This window comes from Capricornis sumatraensis, chromosome 3, assembly GCF_032405125.1.
Source record: "Capricornis sumatraensis isolate serow.1 chromosome 3, serow.2, whole genome shotgun sequence".
NCBI classification, from domain to species: domain Eukaryota; kingdom Metazoa; phylum Chordata; class Mammalia; order Artiodactyla; family Bovidae; genus Capricornis; species Capricornis sumatraensis.
The window spans coordinates 13,465,111-13,486,358 of record NC_091071.1 but is presented as its reverse complement, the minus strand read 5'-3'; the positions used below and the strand labels follow the sequence as shown (position 1 = coordinate 13,486,358).

Sequence of the window (21,248 nt, the reverse complement as noted above, 5' to 3'; positions counted from 1 at the left end):
CTTTCCCAGCATCAAGGTCTTTTCTAAAAGTCAGTTCTTCATATCAGGTAGCCAAAGTATTGGAGTTTCAGCTTCAGCATCAGTCCTTCCAATGAATATTCAGGACTGATTTCCTTTAGGATGGACTGGTTGGATCTCCTTGCAGACCAAGGGACTCTCAAGAGTCTTCTCCAACACCACAGTTCAAAAGCATCAATTTTTTGGTGGTCAGCTTTCTTTCTAGTCCAGCTCTCGCATCCATACATGACTACTGGAGAAACCATAGACTTGACTAGGCGGACCTTTGTTGGCAAAGTAATGTCTCTGCTTTTTAATATTCTGTCTAGGTTGGTCATAGCTTTTCTTCCAAGGAGCAAGCATCTTTTAATTTCCAGGGAAGCTCCCTTGGAGAAGGGAAAGGCTACCCACTCCATTATTCTTGCCTGGAAAATTCCATGGACAGAGGAGCCTGGCAGGCTACAGTCCATGGGGTTGCAAAGAGTCGGACATGACTGAGCAACTTCACATATATATAATTACTCTGCTCAGTCTTGTCCATCAAATGAGCCAAGTAATTCTACTTTCCAGAGAGTTGCTGATGTTTTGGAGTTATGTTCTCCCTCCTCTCCATGTTCAAAGCTTTTATGATTTTATTCCATTTTGTCCCTTTATACCATAATTTCAATGGGATTTTAGGAGAAAAAAATATGTTCCATTTTCCTACTTGAAATACTTTGTAGAGTTGAGAACATGTTATGAAGATTTCTACATCATTAAAAATTTAGGAAACAGCATTGATACACAGCATACTCTGATATAAATGTATTTTGCTTATTGATTTCTAGGTTTTTTGATTTCTGTTTTGTTTTCTTCTTTCTTCCTTTCTTTTCATTTATTATCTTTGTTTTTCCGATTTAAATACAACACAATGCTTTTTTTTTTGGTGTACAAGTCTTTGTCCTTATCTCTGGATAGATTTCAAACAATAGAATTTTGGGGTTAAAGGGTGAGAACCATTTTTTAAATGGATACCTAATGACCAAATTGTCTTCTCCAAGCTGTTGTTTTAACTGCTGCAAAGTACTAGTCCAATTACAGTGTAACTAGCATGTTAAAAGTAACCCCTGCTGCTGCTGCTGCTGCTGCGTCGCTTCAGTAGTGTCCGACTCTGTGCAACCCCATAGACGGCAGCCCACCAGGCTCCCCTGTCCCTGGGGACAGGCAGGAACACTGGAGTGGGTTGCCATTTCCTTCTCCACCCTACCTTGAAAAAGCAGATAACAGCATACAAATTACACTTCTTGATTACTTAGGAGTTCAACTATTGTTTTCATTTTTTTAATGTTTATTTTTATTTATTTATTTTGGCTGCTCCAGGTCTTAGTTGCAGCAGTTGGGATGTTTGATCTTAGTTGCAGTTGGGATCTTTGATCTATTGCGACATGCAAGATATTTTAGCTGTGGCATGTGAACTCTTAGTTGTAGCATATGGGATGCTACAATATGGAAGTTTCCCTCCCAGAGATCTAACCAGGGCACCCTGAATTGGGAGTGCAGAGTCTTAACCACAGACCACCAGGGAAACCTCTTATATGTTTCATTTAGTTATTGTCTTTCCAGTTTAGTGAATTGTTTGCTTCTGTTCTTTTTGTACTCCCCATTTACCTCATTTTAGTTTTGGTGTTTATAATGATTAGAAGTTTATGTTTTTGTATTGGTAAGGTTCTCAGTCTTTTCCCTTGTAATTTCTTGAGCCATATTTAAACTGTGAATGAATGTCCTTTAACTATAAAAGACGAGTTAAACATTTGCATGTATTTCACTCTTAAGTTTTTGATTATTTGATTTTTTCTTGGTCTATTCCTTTTAAATAGTCTGGTGGTTTTGTTTATGTCTGACTGAATTAAATAAAATTTCTAGGGAAGTGTTAATAGCAGAAGTAATGGGCATCTTGTCTTTTTTCTCATTTTAATGGCAATGTGTCTGCAGTGATTTTCAAAGTGAGGTGTATGAAATGTTCTTTTGGGGTGTAGGGAGAAAAAAAGATGAAGAAGGGAATGAAGCTTTGCTAATATCAACTGTAAAGAATGGCACTTATACCCTCAATTGGCTGTATGTGTGCCAGTCTGGTGTGACAGGTGTGATATGTTCAGGAAGGTGGGATGTCCCATAAAGGGGGCATTGCCGTAGGACCTTCCCTGTGCACTTGTTACCAGTTACTTGTGACACAAATGCCTGACTAGGGAGATTTAGAGATTATATTAATCAATTTTAACTAGACTAATATCCAGGAAGTAAAAAAGATATCTCCCAATGAGCCCCAGCTTTTGGATCATCCTGATCATGCAGGCCCAAGTGGACCACAAGGCAGTGGCTGAGTCGGCATTTCCTGTGCTTCCCAGGGAGACTTTCATTAACCACTTTATGGGTTAAAGTGATAAGCCATCAGACTGGGCAAAAGTTGACCGAAACAAGTAAAAACCTTCTAAAATACTATCTAAAATGTTGATCTGTATTCACTTTCGTGAATAATGAATCCTGGCCTGATCTTTGAAATGAGGTGGAAAATGATTCTAGATGGCTTTCGTACCACGATAAAGTGTGCAGCTTTTATTAGGGCAAATTGCTTCCAAGAGTTGTCAAACAAAACTCGGAGTCACGCACTTCCTGTCATCAACAGGCAAACGGTCTGCATTTGCAATGCCTCCTGAGATGGCAGGGTGTTGTCTGCTACACAGACTTAAAGATGAGATTTTAACAAAGACTGAGGAAATAATGCTTTTTAAAGAAATTCATGCTATCGAAAGAACAGTTCTGAGAATGGATGTTTCTGGAAATGTTTCAACCATTACGTGATTTTATGATTAGAAAAGTATTGTGAGTGTGCTATCTATAAGCTCAAATCTGTGAAGTAAAAAAAAGTGGAGACAGAATTTTGTTAATTTCTTAAGAATCTTCTAAGTGAAGAGATCAAATATTTTTGGTTAAAAATAAGAAAATGCAACTGCTTTCAATCAGTTTGCAAAATCATCTGTTGACATGAAGGGAGATGAAACTTTACTAGCCAAATATCAGCAAAAATCTTGGCATGTTTGTGGGATGGATTGAAGAGCAAATATTATGATTTAGTAAGTACTGACAATGACATTTTTCTTCCATTTGGATCTGTAAATTTTTCTAAGGTGTATTTTTGGTTATGGCAGAAGTTAAGTATGGACATACACACAACCTAAAACCATACCTTCAAATTACTATATAACAAAATGTTATGTCAAAATTTTCAACAAGCATGAATAATATTAAATCCCAGCTTTCCATAAAAATCCAATTTCTGTGTTTTGAGAGAAAAAGTGTTCATTTAAGCAGCGTTTTAAATTTATTAGTCTAGAGTTGCACGTAGAATTCTCATATTTCAGACTGTGCTCTATTCGTGCTTTCTCTATTTGTTTTAATAAACTTGTCAGAGATTTGTCTGGTTAATTGCTTTTGTTTCAGAGAACCAGCTCTTTTAATTTATCTGTTTTCTAATTTATCTCTTTCATTATTTCTTTTCTCTGGTTTCTTAATTTATTTTGTTGTTCTTTTTCTAAAAAGTTTGTGTGGAAGACTTATTTAGTGTTTGCATTTTTCTGTTAAGAATACTAAAAAGACCTCATAGTTTATCTGAATGCTACTTTGTTATGCCTAATATGCTTTTTAATAAGAATTATTTCCCTTTTTAAATTTTAAATATAGTGTATAATTTAAATTTTAATTTAAGCTTTGATATAGGAGTATGTTAAAATTTTCAATTTTAATGGATAAATTCTAGAGGTCAAAGGTCCAGCGTGGTGATTATAGTTAATAACACTGTGTTATATACTTGAGAGCTGCTGAGAGAGTAGATCTTAAATGTTCTCACCACAAGAAATGGGTAACTATGTGACATCTTGGAGGTGTTAGGGAAAGCTGTGGTGATCATCATTTTGCAACATATAAGGGTATCAACACTTTGTATGGCTTAGACTTACACAATGCTGTATGTCAGTTATAGCTCAATAAAGCTAGGGAAAATACCCGTTTTAGCATTTAAAATATTGACTTGTTATTGTTTCTATTTATATTCAATTGTGTCAGACCTGCTTTTGAAGATCTTTATTGAAACTTGCTTTGTGGTCTTACATTTGATAAATTTTTGTACGTTTTGCAGATATCTGAGAAGTGACCTCTGGGTGGGCAATAGGAACACACACACACACACACACACACACACACACACACACACACAGCCTCCATAGAAAAATGTCTACCTCATTCATATCCTCTTTGTTTTTATTATTTTTGTCTTGGTGATTTGCCAAGGCTTAGAGAGTATCTTTAAAATATTCACCAATTTAATGTATCAAAAATGTATTTAAATTCTTTTCACTTTATAATGATATGATACGTGATACAGAGGTTTGTGACTAATATATGATTATTTTGGATTTTACTCTTTTGAAACGTACACTGACCTTCACTATATTTTCAGTGCTTTTTATTTTGAATTGTTTTGCAGTTAGAACTTTCTTTTCTTTGACCTTTGCCTTTAAATCTTTTCCCATAATTTATTTGGGAAATTTCTCTACTCATTTTATTTTAAGCGACCCTTAAAGGCAGCTGGGGGTAGTTTCTCTGTTGGTGGCTGCTTGCTATTGCGAAGGGAGCTGAATTTCGTCTTGATCCTTTGTGGCTAACCTGTTTTTTCTAACCTGGATGCTCAGAAGAATTTTCCTTATCTTTGAAATTCAAAAATGTTATAAGGATTTCTGGTTCTGTCAGTGTGGTCATTAAGCTCACGTGGATTATTTTCTTGCCATAAATACAGAGATGCAGGATAAAAATATAACAAAAAAGTTAACTCTGTAGCTCAACTAGTTGTGTGCCTGCTTGCTTACAAATATATCCTTCTCTTTCCTTCTAATTCACTCTGTATAGTAAGGTCCATTCAAGCAAAGTACATTTCCAGATTCCCTGACCAGAGGCAGGTGCCAGCAGGAGGTGAGAAGGTGAAGATGGATTTGCCTTTGACAAATGTCTCCATGGTGCCTCTGTCTCTTAACGGTTCCTATCCTTGATCTTTGCAGAGCAGAGCTTTCCCTTGCACTGTCTCAGATCTTATTGGGCATCCTCTACCAGTTCTAGTTCCTCTGAGCACCCCAACTTTGAGGTCTGGGTAATACCGCCCTTTCCGTTTGTGCCTCCAGACTAGGGGTGGGAATAACTTTCTGCTATTGCTGATCTCTGCTAACCAGGCTCTGGGGGGCTTCTGCCCGCTTAGTAGGTAGCTCACTGTTTCAAATCCTTTTAATGAATTAGCTGACCGAGGCTCTGTTTTCCTGACTACACTCTTCCTGTTATTTTCACACTAAAATAACCTAGTGTGAAAGAAAGGAAGAGGAGACTCAGAGCCTAGAGATGAAAGTGTAGAGGTGGGTGCTGCTGCAGAGTAAAAACACCCCATAAGACCCTGGCAATTGGGAGTGTTGATGTCCATGCAGGGAGGAAAGGCGTGGGCTTAAATCCGTAGCAGGCAGGAAACAGGAACTGAGACCCTGCTTCTACTGATGGCCGCCCCTCTTGTAAGTGGGGATTAGAGTCAGTCAGCCCACCGCTCAGCAAAGTGGCCAAGAAGCTTGTCTACTAGGAACTATGGCTGCCAAAGGAAGAGGTGCACACGACAAATCAGAATTCCAAACCTGTGCTTGGGGTCGGGGTGGGGGCGGTGATGCGTAGTCGACATCTAAACAGCCCATGTGGTGCAGGCCTTCCAAGCTAAGGATGAATGGACAAACTGGTCCTCGACTGGTGAAGCCTGGGGGACCGGTGCCATGGGTGTGGATCGCTGCGCATGTGCAGCTCCAGAGGGAGAAAACAACACCTACTGAAGATGCTCCTGCCCACAAAGTGAAATCACACTGGGAAACTGTTCACTGCTAGTGACAGAGAAGCACCAAGAAGAAGATTGGTGCCTTAAGAAACGGAGGGAACAGAATGACATTCCGAAAGAAAATATGAAAAGGACAGAGAATAAAGATTATAATGAAAGATTTATGCTCAGTGATAAAGATGGATTTATAAAAGAAACATTACACTTCTAGAAATGGAAAACATCATAATTTACATGAAAACTGAGCAGACAGGTTAAACTGTGAGTTAAGTTACAACTGAATAAAAGCATGTGAATGTAAAAATAATTTTGAAGAAATTGCTTATAACATAGATACACAGATTTTAAAAAATGAAAATTAAAAATTTTTTAAAGAAACTTGGAAGATGCAGTATCAGTTAAGGTTTAGTTCAAGGACCAGTATAGTTCAAGGACCAGGTATTTTAAGAAGGAAGGGATTTAATACAGGGAATTTGATGCTTACAAAATTGTTGAAGGGCTCAAGGACTGGATTTTGGATGAGTCTCCAGAAAAACTCCCAGAATAATTCAGATCAACACTCTAAGGGGCTTACTGCCACTGAGACCCCACTGGCATATGCTTCTTGTTCCTAAAACTTCCTCTCGACCCCTCAAAAGCTGGAGGATGAACTTGAAGTTCATCTGAGGATTCAGAAACCATTACTCTTCTGCTAACCCCTTGACCACTCCTTCACAGCCAGGAAACTAGACACTGGACAGCGGAACACTGTTACAAGGAAGCATCATGTTTGCATGACTTTTCTTGCCTGTAGAAACAGCCAGAAATGGTCAGGAAAAAGACCTTCATCCAGTGGTGTGCTGGAGTCAGCTCATACCAACCCATGAAAGCCCCAACTGGTGGCACTGGTACCAGGGGTGTGGATCTTGTTAAATGTTCAGGAATTTTATGAGCCAGTTATTAAACATGGCTATGCTTAAAGGCATGATAAGAGAAATATAAACTTAAATTCTCAGATGATGTATAGACTTACAATGAAATAAAGAAATGAAATGGCCAAAAACCGTATAAAAAGATGCCTGAAATAGCAGTCAAGGAAATCTAGTTAAGAAAAATGAAACCGTCTGCTTATACTCAGTGTCAGCAAGGCTCTGGGGGAAATAGACATGCTGATAGGTTAATGGTGGGTCTGTAAATTGTCACAACTATGATGATGTTTTTAAAAGATGTCTACAAATTCTCTGATACTCCATCTTTCAAAAGATAGAGCCTGATTTCCTTCCCCATTGAGTGTGGGCTTCGCTTAGCATCTTGCTTCTAATGAACAGAATGTGTTGAAAGTGACTGTGTGATTTCTGAGACCAGTTCATAAAAGCACCCTCCTCCTGTATCTTGGAACACCTGCTGGGGGAAGCCAGCTGTCCTGTCAAAAGAACACCCAAGCAGCCCTCTGGGGAGTCTCCCGAGGATGTTGTTAACAGCCACGTGAGTGCCGTCTTGGGAGTGGATCCCGCAGCTCCAGGCATACCTTCTGATGGTGGTAACCCTGGTCAGTGTCTTAACTGCACCCTCATAAGACCATCTGAGCCAGAACCACCCAGAGAAGCAATTCCTGATTCCTGACCCATGGAACCTGTGAGATAATAGATATTTGCTGTTTTAAGCCACTAAGTTCAAGGGTAAGTTGTTATATAGCGATAGACAACTAAGCCGACCACTTTGGAGAGCATCTTAGAAAAATGCTGTAATATTTGATCTAGGTATGCAGACTGGAGAAAGTTCCCCAAGTATATGCAAAGAGACACATGTGAGGATGTTCACTGCAGAATGCTTTTCTTTCAGTTGGATAGTAGATAAATAAATTGCAATATGGAAAGCTATGGCACAGTTAAAAGTAAGTTAGGTATACGTATATGGATTTGACTAAGTCCCTAAGCTCTAAGATAGATTGAAATGTGCACATTGCAAGAGCATATGTATACTGTGATATTATTTATGTAAATTGAAAGATATACACAGCAATACTGTGTGTGTGTGTGTGTGTGTGTGTGTGTGTGTGTGTGTTGCTCAGTCGTGTTCAACACTTAACAGCCCCATGGCCTGTAGCCTGCCCAGGCTCCTCTGTCTGTGGAATTCTCCAGGCAAGAGTACTAGAGTGGGTTGTCATTTCCTTCTCCAAAGGATCTTTCCAGGGATCGAACCTGGGTCTCCTGCATTGCAGGCAGATTCTTTACCGTCTGAGCCACTGGGAAGGCCCAGAGCAATAATATAATATATTCTATATAATTACACCCAAATGTAGGAAAATTTAAAACCATGAACCAGAAGGATACATTCTGCCTCCTGAATAGGGTTGTTGCAGCAACAATAGGAAGTGGAGAAATACAGTAGGTGGGCAGGGCTTCAATATAAGATATTTCTAAAAAGAAATCTAAAGCAAATGAGGATAAATATTAGCTCATATTCAGTCTGGGTGGTGGGGCCATGGCTCATTATATTATTTGCTACATATTCTGTTTATTTGATATATTCTTTGTTGCCATTAATGTAGATTTTCTGCTACTATTTTTGGATTACTCCTTTGCTTTGCAAAGACCTGCACCTTTTCCAAATGAGCTTGCCTCTTAGCAAGCTGTCTTGTCTTTTTGACTTGATATCTCCTCACTGTACTCTGAGATTTCCTCATGAATTTGCGTTCTTACTCTTATTTCACAGGCACCCTGCTTTCTTACTTATTTTTAAGGATATAACCAGAAACTTATTGTCTTCTTTCTTATATCATACTGTTGTTGACAATCTGCTTTTGGCTGTACATCTTCTTGAAAGTGCTTCCTCCTCTAATGATGCAGAACTTTTATTTAGCCCTTCACGTTGGTGTTTTCTGCTTACTCATTCCTATCTGATTTGAGCTCTGTCCAAACTCTCCTTGCCAGTTGGCCTGCCCCTGCAGGATCTTTATAAGAGAACACAATTGTTTTGTAAGTACTTAGCCAGACTCTCTGCTGGCATCCATCTAGTGCATCTTTGCTGGAGTAAGAAGGGATCTTCTTGTCCCTGTAACTTAACTCTTGGACTCTGAGGAGGAGACATGCATTTCTAGGGTATCTGAGGTCTTCTGCAGTTCTTCCTTAATCAAAAGCAATACGGGGAAAGCCTACAGCAAATTTCACATCTTCACGTGCAGGGCCCATGCCTCAGACCCTTCTGTTCCTAGGCATGTTGCAGACTGGGAGGGATGATCCCTGCCTAGCCATAGGACGGGGATTGTTGCTTCTCAGGGGTGCTAAGGACCAAAGGAACTGGATCCAGACTCCTTTAAAAAAGCAGGTCCAGCATGGTCAGTTTGAGAAGCACGTCTCTCTAAACTGCTTTATGTTGCACTTTGAGAAAATTTCGGAAAGAAGTTCAAGTGCATATCTCTAGATGCACTCTAGATGTCTTTCTTCTTCTCTCTCTGTAGCCCATTACCAGTAATTGATGAAACAAAGTAGTTTAGAGAGAATTACTTCTCAAACTAAACTATTTGTGGGGAGGGACTAGTGTTTTGTCTTTTTTTTTTTTTTTTTCCATTTTTTGTTTAACGCCTCCATCCTTGGCAGACTGGTTCCCATAAAATGCAGAAAGCATGAATTAGTGGAAAAATAAAGTAAAAAAAAGAGATATAAAAAAAATCAAGTCCACTGTTCACATGCTTAGGTATTTGGACAATGCTCCAAATTGGTATAAAAATTTCAATGCTTTCATTCAATTCTTGTCCTTATCTCATTGCAGACAAGCAGCAAATAATATTCAGTTGGCAGTGGTCCACACACTACACTTTGAGTAGTGTTGCTTCAGAGGCCCTACAGAATTATGTCCTGGAATACTCTTTATTCAGAATAATAATATCAGCCTACAGCAATATGCCTGGGTCTTTGGTACTGCAGAGGAAAAAAAAAAAGAAAGTTATATATATATACACACACACACATATATATACACACAGAAAGAAGTTTATTATAAGGAGTTACTTTGGTGAGCCAGAGACCCAGGAGAGCTGTTGGTGTAAGCTCCAGCCTAAGCCCAAGTCCAAAGGCAGGAGAAGACCAGTATCTTAGCTCAAACAGTTCAGACAGAAAGAACAAGTTTTCCTTTCTGTTCTATTCAGACCTCTAACAGATTGGATCAGGCCCAACTCCCTTGGGCAGGGCAGTCTTCTTTACTCAGACTGCCAATTTAAATGTTAATCTCACCCCAAAACACTCTCACAGACATACCCAGAATAACGTTTAACCAAATACCTGGGCACGCCGTGGTCCAGTCAAGGTGACAGAAAAGTAACTGTTGCTGAAGAGCATCATCTTAAGGCAAGGGGAGTGAGCCTCTTTCGTTTGTTACTTTGCCAAGAAGTATACCAGTTCCTCAATCCTGAAAACAGGAACTTCTTTTGTTTTTAGCCTCCTGACAAGTCATCTTTGATTTGACCATGGAGCGTAGTGGTACCCAGGCAATAGACTCTTTTTCATTGCTGGTACTTTTCATTCAAATAGCCCCCTCCTCCTGATACAGTCAGGCTTCCCTGGAGGCTCAGATGGTAAAAAATCTGCCTGCAATGTGGGAGACCTGGGTTCACTCTCTGGGTCAGGAAGATACTCTGGAGAAGAGAATGGCAACCCACTCCAGTATTCTTGCCTGGGGAACCACATGGACAGAGGAGCCTGGTGGGCTGCAGTCGATGAGGACACGACTGAGCGACTAGGCAGGAGCAGAGCCTGATACAGTCAGCTGCTTGCCGAAACCGCTCAGCGCTCGGGCCCCCTGGTGCTCCGTTGTATACACACTGAATTGCTTGGCACATCCATGGCTTGCAATGCCAGCCAGCTTCTCTCTGAAACTCACCCTTGGCCAGGTTCTTCCTGATCCTCCTTCAAAAGCTAGCGTGTTTTATCTTCCACCTGACATATCGTGACCTTCTTCTGCCCCACATCCCACTTCATGTAATCCTTAGCAAATAATTACTGATGATATTTACTGAGAACATTTCTGATGCTAAGTCAAGTGCTTTGTGTATCTTATCTTATTTCATGGTTTACAAAATCCTATGCAGTATGTGTCAAACCCCCACTTTTACAGAGGAGAAGGCTGAGGCTTACAGAGGTTAATTTATTTACCTACATGGCTAATCAGTGCAGAGCTAGTATTTAAATCTAACACTGCTTTTGACCAGATAGTCGTGTTTCATAGCCAGGAAACCATATGAATTCACAGAAAATACAGAAAAAAATGTTCACATGATAAACAGTCACTTAATAGTTCTCAATAAGTAAAATAACTATTAAAAAATATATAAGGATCCATCTCGAAGATTTAGTTCAGGACCACGTCTGTCTTTGCTGATGAACTGATATGTTTCCCTTCCATAGCCAAACAGAGAACCTTAAAAGCCTGGATTTCCCCAGGTGGCTTGGGGTGAAATTTAGTCTTTAATTGCAGCGGCTGTTTTTAGCTTACTTGGGATAATGTTCTTCCCTTTCTTGAACATGACTCTATTTATCTCTACGGATGGCTCAATTGCACGTGTTTCCTTTCCCACTAGACTTTGAGTGTTTCGGGTGAATGAACTGAATACGGACCTAATTTTGTAGACTGCTTTTTCCAGAAGCAAATTATGCTGGTCTATCGAGTGGGACTCAGTTGCGACCAGTTTTCTCTGCAGAATACTCAGCATTTCTTCTGCAGCTGAATGTGGCTTGGACACATGTGTTTGAGTATAACCTTGTTACGGCAGCTGTAAAAATGTGTGTGGTGGGGCCAGAGCTTCGGACAACCAAGTAGAAGGTGATCATGGGAAGAGGTTTACAAAATGCTGAGACACTGGAGTCATGAGCGGTGGCGTGGGAAGAGATGCTTTCCGTGCCTTACTGACCTCAGTGGGGCCTCCTTCCAGGTGGCAAAATTAGAGATCAGGGTGGGTGCTTTCCCATGTTTATGAAGGATTTCAATGATGGTTAAAACAACAGATTAACTGGGTCCTGGGGCCAGTGCTGAGAGGGACGCTGAAACCACACAGGAAATGTTAGCCAGTATGGATGTATCACTCCCAGGACCACGGGACTTGGTCTAGGCTGAAATGACCACAGTGGCACATGGTGCCCCAAATCAGGGCTAGCCATAGGAAAGGGAGAGTGGTCCTACCTTGTGCGTCCGATTCTCATCTTTAAACCTGTTTGGTCTGGAATGTAACTTTGAGAAAAGAGGTGTTGGTAATTGAAGTTGTCTTCCAAAGAAAGATTCTTAAAAAAAATTCTTTTTGTTATTTTAAATTTGATTTTATTTATTTGGTTGCACTGGGTCGTCATTGTGGCACGCAGGATCTTTTGTTGTGGCATGTGGGATCTAGTTCCCTGACCAGGGATGGAACCCAGATCCCCCGCATCGGGAGCTCGGTGTCTTAGCCACTGGACCACCAGGGAGGTCACCCAAAGAAAGATTCTTGCCCGTTTATATATAAGGATAGATTTGGCTGGAAGGGGGAAAGTCTGACTTATAATTAGCTGAAGATGTGCCCCTTACAGTTGTCGAAGGCTTGCATATTCTGTGATTCCCTCCTGTCACTTGCGATCAGCCCGTGGATGGAGGGATGTTAGCCGTGGAAAGAGTTAAGGGTGCACTGGAGGCTGGTGGCTGGCTCCAGCCTCAGCCATGTGTCTGTTTTACTTTTCAGGGCCCAGAACATTTGTGAGAATCATCCCAGTTGTTATGATGAGAGAAAAGTACCTTTGATAGAAATAGAGAAATCAGGAATTGTGGCCTATTTTTTAGGAAGATAATTAATTCATTTTTCGACATCTTAAGTTTGAAATGAGGGTTTGACATCCGGGTGGAAATGTCTGGTGGAGAGCTGAGGTTGCTTAGTTGAAAAAGAGCTTAGGAGGCTTGTGTTCTAGAATGGATTCTTCCACTCACCGGCTTCCTGCTCTTGGTCAAGCCCTGGAGCTCTTGGGAGTCTCATGGGTTGATCTCTAAGTCAGTAGCTCTCAGACCATCCAGGAGTATGCTGGAGTGGGCTCTAATCAGGAGGGAGAGAGAGGAAGGGGCATCCTGCCGGCCTATCACTCAGGCCTGTAGTGTCACAGGGAAAAGAAGACAGCACCCTCAACCCACAGCATCCATCACCAGGGACAGTTGATTGTCATGAGTGTGACTTGAGGGACACAAGGTTTGGGAGCCCGGAAGCCCTGAACAGTCATCCCCAGAGACTGGCCTTCTGTCAGCTGTCTCTTTCTGTAATTTACACCTTGTTGCTCAGCAGTGCCTTAAGGGGCTGCTAGGACCACTCTGGCTTAACACACAGATGCAAATTTTAATGCCCAGAGGGACTCTACAAGGGACTCACAGGGAGAATGATTGGTGTGCGGGAGACAGCACAGGGGCCATTTCTCTCCCACAGAACCCCTGGCAAGGGAGGCCTCCACCTCTGCTTGCATGCCCCCAATGGTGGGGAGATCACCCCTTCCTGTGCCCCTGTTCACCTTCCTGGAGCTCTGTTAAAAGGGTGTCCTCTACCTGTACCCTAGAATTGACTCCTGCTCCCTCCTGCCTGTTCCCCAATTCCACCCAGAGGCTTCGCTATCCTCTTAGCCCCCTTTGCAGATGGGGAAGCAGAACCAGATATGCCCCACGACTCACTCACTATAACAGAATTTGCTCTTTCCGCTATGGGGAAACCCAACTTTCTCTCTCTCTTTTTTTCATATTCTTATCCATTATGGTTTATTACAGGATATTGAACATAATTCCCTGTGTTACACAGTAGGACTTTTTATGTATTCTAAATGTAGTAGCTTGCCTCTACCACCCCAAACTCCCAGGAAAGCTCTTCCCTGCTTCCCCTACCCCTTGGCAACCACAAGTCTGTTCTTGTGTTTGTGAGTCTGTTTTGTAAAGTTCATCTGTGTCGTATTTTAGATCCACATATGTGATATCGTTTGATGTTTGTCTTTCTCTGTCTTCACTTACTTTGATAATCACTACGTCCATCCATGTTGTTGCAAATGGCATTATTCCATTCTTTTTAATGGGTGAGTAGTACTCCATTGTGTGTGTGTGTGTGTGTGTGTGTGTGTGTGTGTCTCACATCTTTACCCGTTCATCTGTTGATGGCTGTTTAGGTTGTCTCCATGTCTCAGCTGTTGCAAATAGTGCCACTGTAAACATAGGGGTGCGTGGATCTTCTTGAATTAGAGTTTCGTTTGCATATATGCTCAGGAGTGGGATTGCTGGATCATTTGGCAACTCTGTTTTTAGTTGTTTGAGGAACCTCCAAGCTGTGAGAGACCCAACTTCCTAACTGTATCTCTCGTCCCTCCCTTTCACCTTAGCCTCTGGCCCCCTTGCACTGGTGGGAACTTCACACCCCCGGGGGTAGCGCTCTGGGCCGAGGATCCCGGAGGGTTTGTTAGTCTGGTCTAAGGGGATGCTTTCATTTCCTGCGGGAGTCCTGGAAGCTGCTTCATTCTGAGACACCTTGGGATGCTCCCCACCTTTCCAGCAGGTCAGGTGTGACTGGCATCTCAGAGGGCTGTGCTCATGAGCCACTCGTGCTAATAGGCGCAGGGCCGCTTCTCAGGGGTGCAGGCTGTTGTCTGTGTTCTCTCAGAGCCTGGCATGTCTGACCTGCTTTGAGTGCAGTATAAGTGCAATACCTGCTTTACTTGGGGAAAATGAAACACTTGGATTTCTATACAGTCACAGCTAAGACATCTGGTCCCTGGATACACTCACATTTCTAGGGTGTTCAGTCCTTCCTTATGAGGACAGAGAGAGGGTTTATCAGGCCAGAGAAAGGAGCGGTGCATCCTTGTTTGCATGGAGAGCTGGTTGATGCCAGGGTATCCCACAGTCTGCCAGAACCCCATTTCTTAAGTTCACTATTAAATGGGGAAAATGAAGTAAGATGTACAGTGAAGGAAAAGATAGAATTTGGGGGCATTTGGGAATCGTTCTGGGGGGACCCTGGTACTCTCTGACTTTCCCTCTACCAATGTTACTGTTATTTAAAAAAATACCCCTGGCCGTCCAAACACCGGGATGGTCCTTCAGGAAGGAAAAGAGGAATGGATGATGATGTCTTTCTCTCCCCTCTACCTCCCGTCTGTCGTGAGCAGGGAGAAGATGCCTTTTCACCATGTGACCGCTGGCCTGTTGTACAAGGGGAATTACCTCAACCGATCTCTCTCTGCTGGCAGTGACAGCGAGCAGCTGGCTAACATCTCTGTGGAGGAGTTGGATGGTAAGGAGCCCGCCCAGCCTGGGAGGTTAGCCACCCAAGGGAGCCATCTGGGGCTGTCGTGCATCTAAGACCCTGGCCATCAGTTGTGGCCAGGTCTAACCATGATGCGGCAGGAAAGAGTTCAGAGATCACTTTCGCCCAGACGACCCCTTTGTGTGAGATGGACCTGGTGGCCTGAAAAATCTATGGTGAATGTTTTGGTTCCTTTGGATACCAACTGGGGAGATAGCCTTCAGCTCTCCACATGTTATTTTCCAGTTGATGGAATCTTGATCACCAATAGTGTGGTTCTGTTTCCCTCTTGTCCACGATGGGGCCCAGCTGTGGCGGAGATTGTAGCTCTGTTATGGCCGTCTCTTGACTTGAGGCCTTTGAATGGTGCTTTGAATCCTGTCCAGATCAGAATCATTTGAAATCTGTGTCCAGGTGGAAATAGCCAGCAATTATTTTGATTGCCTCTGTAACAGTATAACCCTGCCTTAGGGTTGGGAACGAACCAGAGAACATGGTGACTGAATTCATCCTGGGACAGTGCCCCCTCTGTAGCCTGGGGGAATCAACTCCTTAATTAAAAAAGTAAAATGAGGAAGAAAGAATTCTTTTTTTTTAGGATAGAGAATTAGATTAATTCAGCCAGATGTTTGCCTAGGTACTACATCTGCTGAAGCCAAGCCAGATCGGTTTCCCGTCTTGTTTTGGAATGCTGTGTTCCTGGTAACACACTGTTTTAAAACAAGAAGTTGAAATTTACTTTCTAAAATAGGGAAGTTAAAATTACCTCAGATGGCTCGTATCTTTGCTTTTAAGTGTAATAGTCTGAACCAGTGTGCTTTCTCTTAGCACGTTTCTTCCAAGGGAAAGGTGGGGAGTTTCAGTTCTGGGCCAGGGAAGCCGAACTTGCTTCACAGTTGATCAGCAGGAGATGCAACAAGTAAAGACAGGGACATGGATAGCTTTCTTGCTCTCGCCCATGTTGTTTGCTTACTTCTTGACAGTCATACCACGTTTTATTACACTTTGCCTTATTGCACTTCTCAGATACTGCAGTGTTTTTGTGTTTTTTTAAACAAAGGTTTGTGGCAACCCTACATTGTCAGATGCTGGTTAACTTTTTTTATTGCTAAAATGCTTTTTAATTAAGGTACGTACACTGGACATAATGCTATTGCACACTTAATAGACTATACAATGTAGTGTAAACACAACTTTTTAAAAAAGGATATTTTATTTTATTTATTTGGCCGCTCCATGTAGCCTGTGAGATCTGAGTTCCCCAGCCAGAGATTGACCCCATGCCTCCTGCAGTGGGAGCGTGGAGTCTTAACCACTGGACTGCCAGAGAAGTCCATAAACATCGCTTTTACATGCACAGGGAAACTAAGTGATTCACTGACTTCCTTCATCGTGATATTAATATAAGCTTTATTGCAATGGCCTGAAACTGAACTCGTGATATCTCCCAGGCCTCCCTATAGAGGCTTGCTTATTTCCATGATGAAGCAGTGAAGCTCAGGGCCCAGTGGGCTGGGTTTGGGGGAGAGGCCGGAGGGGGTCAGAGGAAGGGGAGTGATGTAGCCAGAGCCAGGCTCCTCAGGCCCAGCAGCTGCTCACCGTGGTCCAGAAAGACTGAGCGCCAGAGAGGAAAGCTGTGCCTGCATATCTCCTGGCCTTTACTTGGCTAGAGGATATTCAGACAAGGGCTTGGAAGCAAAAAACAGAGCCCTGACTGCCTCCAAAATGAGCCCATCCTGATGGCCACAGAGAAGACTGAGGCTGAGCTGCGGGTGTTTGGCGGGTGAGGTGAGGCCCAGTCTTCCTTGTGTCCTGAGCAGGGGTCTGCTCCAGTGGTGAGCTGGGCAGTGGTGCATTGATTCGGGGGCCGGGATGCTGGTGTTTGTTCGAGCAGGTTCCCCCAGTTTCAGTCACCAGTTTGCAGGAGGGACCAAGAGCCTCCTGTGTATTTAGCCCCATGGAGCTGAAGCCATGAGACCTGGGCCAAAAGTCTATGTGTTCCAAGCAACTCTCTCTCTCTCTCTCTTTTTAAAGTATAGTTGATTTACAATGTTGTGTTAGTTTCAGGTATACAGTAAAGTGATTCAGTTATACATACATATGTATCTCTTTTTAAATATTCTTTTCCTTATAAGTTCTTATGAAATATCAACTATAGTTCCCTGTGCTATAGAGTAGGTCCTTGTTGTCTGTTTTATATATTGTTGTTTAGTCTCTCAAATCGTGCCTGACTTTTGTGACCCCCATGGACTGTAGCCCACCAGGCTCCTCTGTCTGTGGGATTTCCCAGGCGAGAATACTGGAGTGGGTTGCCATTTGTAGTGTGTATGTGTGTTAATCTCAAACTCTTAATTTACCCCTCCCCTACCTTTCCCTTTTGGTAACCATAGTCGGTTTTCTATGTCTGTGGTCTGTCTCTGTTTTATATATAAGTTCATTGGTATCACGGTTTTATTTCACATGTAGGTGATATCATATGATACTTGTCTTTGGCTTACTTCGCTTAGCATCCATGTTGCTTCAAGTGGGATTATTCCTTCTTTTTTTATGACTAACATACTCCATTGTATACGTACCACATCTTCTTTATCCATTCATCTGCTGCTGTTCATTAGCTGATTTCCATGTCTTGGCTATTGGAAATAATGCTGCAGTGAACACTGGAGTGCCACGTATCTTTTTGAATTACAGTTTTCTCTGGATATATGTCAAGGGGGTAGGGGTCAGGGGTCCCTAGTTGAGTAAAGCTGGACTTTATGGTGTGATGTCAGCTGGGGAAAATACTGTATTTGTCCTTTAGGAGGGTAATCCATACTCTGAGCCTGGAGAAAGGCCATTTATTTTCTGATGGAAGATTCCTTCTACTTATTTATTTATTTTTGCCAAGGTGAACCCTGAGTTATGACTGCTCACGCTTTGTTACAAGCATCTTGGGGCTGTGGCAGGGCTGTGGAGATGTGTTCTGCGTGTAGAGCAGGTGCTCTACGTTGGCTTGCATCAGTTCAGAGGACTGCAGGTTGGTTTTTAGGGAAACTGCCATTTCTGAGACGGTGTCTGTTTGCTGTTCTCTTGGGACTGCCTTGTGTCAGCCGAGCCCTAACATCCTACTGTTTGGGAGTCATTCGTGTATCCCTGCAGGACACAGGGCATTGCACAGGGGTTGATGTGTTGGCCACTGGGGGCTACTGAAGCATCCTCTGTGGTCCAGCCACGTTGGGCACAGATGCTAGTTGGGTACCATCCCCACCCCGCCATAGCTACAGCCTCGGGCTTATGGATCACCAAGGGCAGGTTCCCTCACCTGGTCAGTGACTATCACTGGGGATGGAGTGTCCCTCTCCTTCAGTGTAAGGAGCAAAGGCACCCAGCCCATGAGAGGTTACCCTCTCAGAACAGGGCCATTTGCCATGCAAGCTACCTCCCTCTGCCATTCACTCTGAGAAGTTTCTATTTCTTCTCAATAAACAAAGTTCAGGACAGAATAATGCAAAGCTGCATCAAGTTGGTCAGACTGGAGTTGGAAATCACCCAACAAACTCAGCAGTGATGATCTGGTTGAGATCTTAACGTTCATTTATTCATTCATTTGTGTTCACTCATCTATTCATTCCTAGTCACTCATTCATTACAGGAATGTTTACCCAGATGTTTTCTAGGTGGAGGAATATACAAAGAAGTATAATATTTGTTGCCTGGTCCAAGGAGTTTACAGTCTACCCAGAGAGTTTATGTACATACAGAATTTATTAGTAGTATCTTGTGTTTTTAGAGTGTCATGTGGAATTTTATCAGACACATGAATTATATTTTAAAAGCAGTTTTCTCAGTGCTATTTATTGAATAATCTTGTGAGGCTGTCTTAAGCTAAACTTGCTTCTTTCTGAACTTTACTCATTTTCATGACAGTATGGTGTTCCATTGTATATAAATATATCTCAGTTTCTGTATCTGTTCCATTCAGGGTGTATTTTGGGGTTGCTTTCAGTTTGGGGTTGTTAGGATGTAGTTGAGCCTCCGCTTCTGTTGCAGCTGTGATGTTGGAAATGCTCTCCTCATGGTTCCCCGTGACCACTGTGAAATGTCCAAGTGTGGGTGTTTCACGTTATTCTTGCCAGTAACAGTGTCAGCTTCTTGGATTAATGCTAGGGCCTTCCTTCTCGCCTAGGTTAGTTTGCTCTCACATCTTGAATGGTTGTTATTTCTGTTTTGTTTTTTTTTCTATTCTTCAGGAGTGCCTCCCATTCGAACGCTAGATCTTCATTTGACATTTTGCACAAAACGGGTCTCTTCACATCATTTTTCTCTTTTTTTTTTTTTGCACTTCTCTGTTCATTCTTGAGTCTGTCTGCCACTTCATGGATTTAGTTGTTTGCAGTCATTTAAAACAATTTTTACTATTGCCTTTAGAACTTATTTTCATTATGGTTGAAAGTTTCAGTTTCACTGTAGCTTAATTTTATTTCAGTAGCTATCCTTAAACATTTTGGTCAAAGTATGATACAGAAAAGTTTGAGAGTACAGTTCAATTATTATCAAATATGAACACTCATGCAACAACCCCCAGGTTAAGGAATAAGGTGTTACCAGCACCCTGAAGTACCTTTGAAGTTTTTCCTATTATCTCTTCCTCAGTCACCTATCACTGTGTTCGTGTTTTACCTTCATCTCGAGGGGGTCACATTATATTTATGGTTTTCTGTCCAGCCTCTTTTCTTCACCATTATACTTGTGAGACCCAACCATGTTTTTGAGAGTAGATGAAGTTCATTCATTTTCATCGATATATGGTGTTTCTCGATAGGTAAAAACCTCAGTTTGTTTATCTACCCTGTGCTGTTTTTTTGTCCATTCTATCTTGGCAGGTATTCAGTTTGTTTCCAGTGTGTGCTCTTAGGCTGTAGTCGCTGATGTTGCTGCTGTAGTCTTAGGCTGTGCTCTTCTCACGGCGACTTCTTCGCCTTTTACTGGAGTCATATTGTTTTATTCTCTCCCAACTCTTTGTCTTATTGGTTAAACTTGTACACAGTTTATCCAACGCTCTTCTGTTTCTTGTCATAAATTATATAGAGAGATCTTCTTATAATAAAAATCTGTTTTTCTTCAAGTCCCCCAGCTGATGCCACCTTTGTTTTCCATTCGAAGATGGTTTTGTATGATCCCTTTTGCTTTTTCTGTTCAGTTTTGTGACTCAGCAATGGAAGTGTTTGGAAGACCCAGGATCTGTCGGCAAACAAGGCTTATAAAGAGCCTTTAGCCTTCTTCATTCTGTCTTCACTTTATTCCAGACCTGGGGTGGCGTCCCCCTTTTCAGCCCCAACTAGAGAGTCCAGTTTCTAGAAGACATTCCTCTAGCCCATGGCTGCTGAGCGGAGCTGGGTTCTCGACGGCCCCTCCTACGAAGCTGGCTCTCTTATGCCACAGCATTCTATTACTTCCTCTGTTCTTCCCTGCTTTTGGTCTCTTTCCTGTTCCTGAGCTAGTATTCAACATTCTGGTGCATCTGGGTTCTCATCAACCCTCCACAAATAATGGGGGATGAGACACACTCACCCATGGCTCCTGTTACCCTTAGAGAGTGTGTTCCCCAAAGGAGCCTAGAAAAGAGGTGCTACTACACAGATAACCAACAAGGACCTACTGCATAGCCTGGGGAGCTCTTCAGTATCCTACAGTAACCTAAATGGGAGCAGAATTTGAAAAGGAATAGATACAAGTGTATGCATCATGGAATCCCTTTGCTGTCCACCTGAAATTAACACAGCATTGTTAAGTCAACTGTGCTACAATATAAAATAAAAATTTAAAAAAGAAAGAGGTTGCTGAGGTGGGTTTGGGTTGAGGAGCAGATCACTGTGGAGAACACATGCTGTGAAATAGAAATCGATTGCTTGATTTGCTGGTCCGTGTAGCCTCTGGGTCCCTAGCAGGGCAGAGAATGGTGATGAGCCAGTGCCTTCTGTACGTGCCTCTGTGGTGGGTGGAAATTACGTTACACCAGTTTAGTTAGTGTGGCAACGAGTGAAAATGTCTCCTCAGCCTCTAACATGTGTGTACATCTCACAATAAATGTTTCTGGGGATGTGCATACATTATCGTACC

The 21,248-nt window shown here is 42.2% G+C and overlaps 1 protein-coding gene across 1 annotated transcript in view; it reads left to right on the top strand.

The window, feature by feature from the left end:
• The window catches only part of CALN1 (calneuron 1), a 452,352-nt gene that overhangs the window by 75,800 nt on the left and 355,304 nt on the right, over positions 1 to 21,248 (top strand). The window contains exon 2 of the mRNA XM_068969439.1: positions 15,017 to 15,137. Coding sequence (XP_068825540.1) covers positions 15,017 to 15,137 — 121 coding nt within the window. The remainder of the gene's footprint in view (positions 1 to 15,016; positions 15,138 to 21,248) is intronic.